General features: G+C 37.0%; 1 protein-coding gene across 1 annotated transcript; it reads left to right on the top strand.

Moving 5' to 3' along the window:
• The first annotated feature begins 1,686 nt into the window (after positions 1–1,686).
• On the top strand, positions 1,687–2,273 carry LOC103441624 (probable leucine-rich repeat receptor-like protein kinase At1g35710). The gene is made up of 2 exons (XM_070826354.1): positions 1,687–2,125; positions 2,245–2,273. The coding sequence occupies exons 1-2, from the start codon at positions 1,687–1,689 to the stop codon at positions 2,271–2,273; spliced, it is 468 nt and encodes a 155-aa protein (XP_070682455.1).
• The last annotated feature ends 414 nt before the right edge of the window (positions 2,274–2,687 follow it).

Genomic DNA, 2,687 nt, shown 5'->3' with positions numbered 1-2,687 from the left:
GATCTCACAAACCTTATCTCAACACTAATAATCTTTCTGGTCCAATTCCTATAGAGATAGGGAAATTGAATTCTCTTATGAAGCTCGATTTGTCAAATAAGCAGCTCAGTGGTTCAATCCCAACATCCCTAGGTGAGCTCACAAACCTTACCAGTCTATATCTCTGCAATAAGAATCTTTCTAGCACAATTCCGAAAGAGATAGGGAAATTGAAATCTCTTGTGGAGCTCATTTTGTCAAAGAATCAACTCAATAGTTCAATCCCAACATCCCTAGGTGATCTCACAAACCTTACCATTCTCTATCTCTAGGGTAATAATCTTTTTAGCACATTTCCAAAAGATAGAGGGAACTTGAAATCTCTTGTGAGTCTAGATTTGGCTCATAATAAGTTCAAAGGTTCAATTCCTACTTCAATAGGTAACCTATTCAACTTGGAACACTTAGGCTTACAAATGAACCAACTTTCTGGCTCCATCCCCCAAGAGATAGAGAATCTAAAGAAGTTGATTGAATTGTATGTGGAGTTAACCACTAAATAGGTTATTTGCCCCAACATATTTGCTATAGTGGGCAACTCAAAAACCTTTCAGTGAGCGATAACCATTTGACTGGTCCAATCCACAAAAGCTTGAAAACATGCAAGAGCTTATTTAGGGTTCGTCTTGAAGGGAACCAATTGACAGGCAATATATCAAAAGACTTTGGTGTCTATCCAAATCTTGATTTCATAGATATGAGCCACGATAAGCTTTACGGAGAAATCATACAAAAATGGGTACAATGCTCACAATTAAAAACCTTACTAATTGCGAGAAACAACCTTACTGGTAGCATACATCCTGAGATTGTCAATTCAGATAAAATTCATGAACTCGACCTTTCTTCAAATCACTTAGTTGGGGTGATTCCGAAGGGATTCAGGAGAATGACTTCTTTACAAAAGTTGATGTTGTTGGAAATCAACTTTCAGGCTCTGTACCTTCAGATTGTACCATCTCGACTTGTCATCAAACAAATTCAATGCGTCAATTGCGAGCAGTTTAGGCGACTTTCTCAAATTGTACCATCTAAATTTGAGCAACATTCATTTTTCCCAAGGAATTCCATTTAAGTTGGAAAAGTTAGTTCAGTTGAACGAACTTGATTTAAGTCACAACTCACTAGAAGGTAGCATACCACCAGAAAACAGCAATATGGAGAGTTTGCAGACACTCAATCTTTCTAATAACAATCTTCTGGGTTTCATACCATCAAGTCTTGAGGGCATGCACAGCTTGTCATACGTGGATGTATCTTACAATGAATTGGAAGGTCCCCTTCCCAACATCAGAGCATTTCGACAAGCTCTACCCGAAGCTTTACAAGGGAATAAAGGATTGTGCGGCAACGTTGAAGGTTTGCAACCTTGCACACGTGGCTCGAGAAAGGATCGCAAACGGGTATTTGGAATCACATTCTCCCTTATAGCAACAATTATACTTCTTTCTGTTTTCTTTACAATTAAATTTCTAGTGGAAAGAAAGAAGAAACATCCTATCGTTTTCAGTTTTAAATTTTGATGGAAAGTCAATGTATGAGGAAATCATAAGGGCGACATAAAATTTTGATTCCACATATTGCATCGCAAACGGAGGACAAGGAAACGTCTACAAAGCAAACTTGTCAAGTGATAACATAGTGGTTATGAAGAAACTACATCAATTGTGGGATGGCGAGAAGAATTTGGAGAAGTCATTCTTGAAGGAAATAAGGGCACTAACAGAGATAAGACCACGGAACATTGTGAAGCTTTATGGTTTCTGTTCACACCATCAACACTCGTTCTTGGTGTACAAGTTTGTTGAAAGAGGTAGCTTGGCTGCAATTTTGAGCAAAGATGAGGAAGCTAAAGAAATGGGGTGGAGAAAAAGGGTGACTATTGTTAACAGTGTAGCTCATACCTTGGTATACATGCACCACAATTGTGTGCCACCAATTGTGCACTGGAACATATCAAGCAAGAACATTTTGTTGGATTCTGAATATGAGGCCTCTGTTTCATACTTTAGCACTGCTAAGTTTTTGAATCTGGACTCAACTACTTGGAATGCCGTTGCAGGCACATATGGGTATGTCGCACCAGGTAATATGTTTTCTTCCTTTTAACCTTATTAATTGAGTGTTGTTTATGATTTTTTTTTTTTTTTTGCCAACTATTACTTCTTTTCAACGTTAGGACAGATTAAACATACCACGTTACAGGCTTTGATTTTGAAGAGAACATTAAGTGATTCACATATAAGAGATACTTGGGTTCATGGTAAGTTCTTCCAAGTTAGCACTCTCTTTCCTTAAAGCTAAAACATAAAAATAAATTAGAAAAAACAACAATTATAACATGCAAACTGCAGTAATCATCTAATTTAATAAGTAATACCAATCGAGATGTTAATGAACTACTAAAAACTAACTAATTTAAAAAACATGCAGTAAACATGGGAACTGCAGTAAGAATACAAATACCATGTAAGATTTACCTCTTTTGCCAAAAAGCCAATCTCTAGGACATAACAACGCTTGAACAGTTTCAGGCAATAAACAACTACGATATTGATCGATCACTCTACCACCAATACTAAATACTAATTCTGGGGTGACAGTAGAACCAACTATTGTTAATACATCACAAGCCAAACGAGAAAGGA

The sequence above is a fragment of the Malus domestica genome, chromosome 08 (assembly GCF_042453785.1).
Source record: "Malus domestica chromosome 08, GDT2T_hap1".
In the NCBI taxonomy this organism is placed as follows: Eukaryota; Viridiplantae; Streptophyta; class Magnoliopsida; order Rosales; family Rosaceae; genus Malus; species Malus domestica.
The sequence above is the reverse complement of the archived record's forward strand: the minus strand, read 5'-3'. Positions and strand labels throughout refer to the sequence as shown.

What these genes read in the sequence shown, in the direction of transcription:
- LOC103441624 (XM_070826354.1), top strand. Translation starts at nt 1,687, where the DNA reads ATGAAGAAACTACATCAATTGTGGGATGGCGAGAAGAATTTGGAGAAG. An exon ending in ATATGGGTATGTCGCACCAG is followed by an intron (nt 2,126 to 2,244) that starts GTAATATGTTTT and finishes ACCACGTTACAG; the next exon opens with GCTTTGATTTTGAAGAGAAC.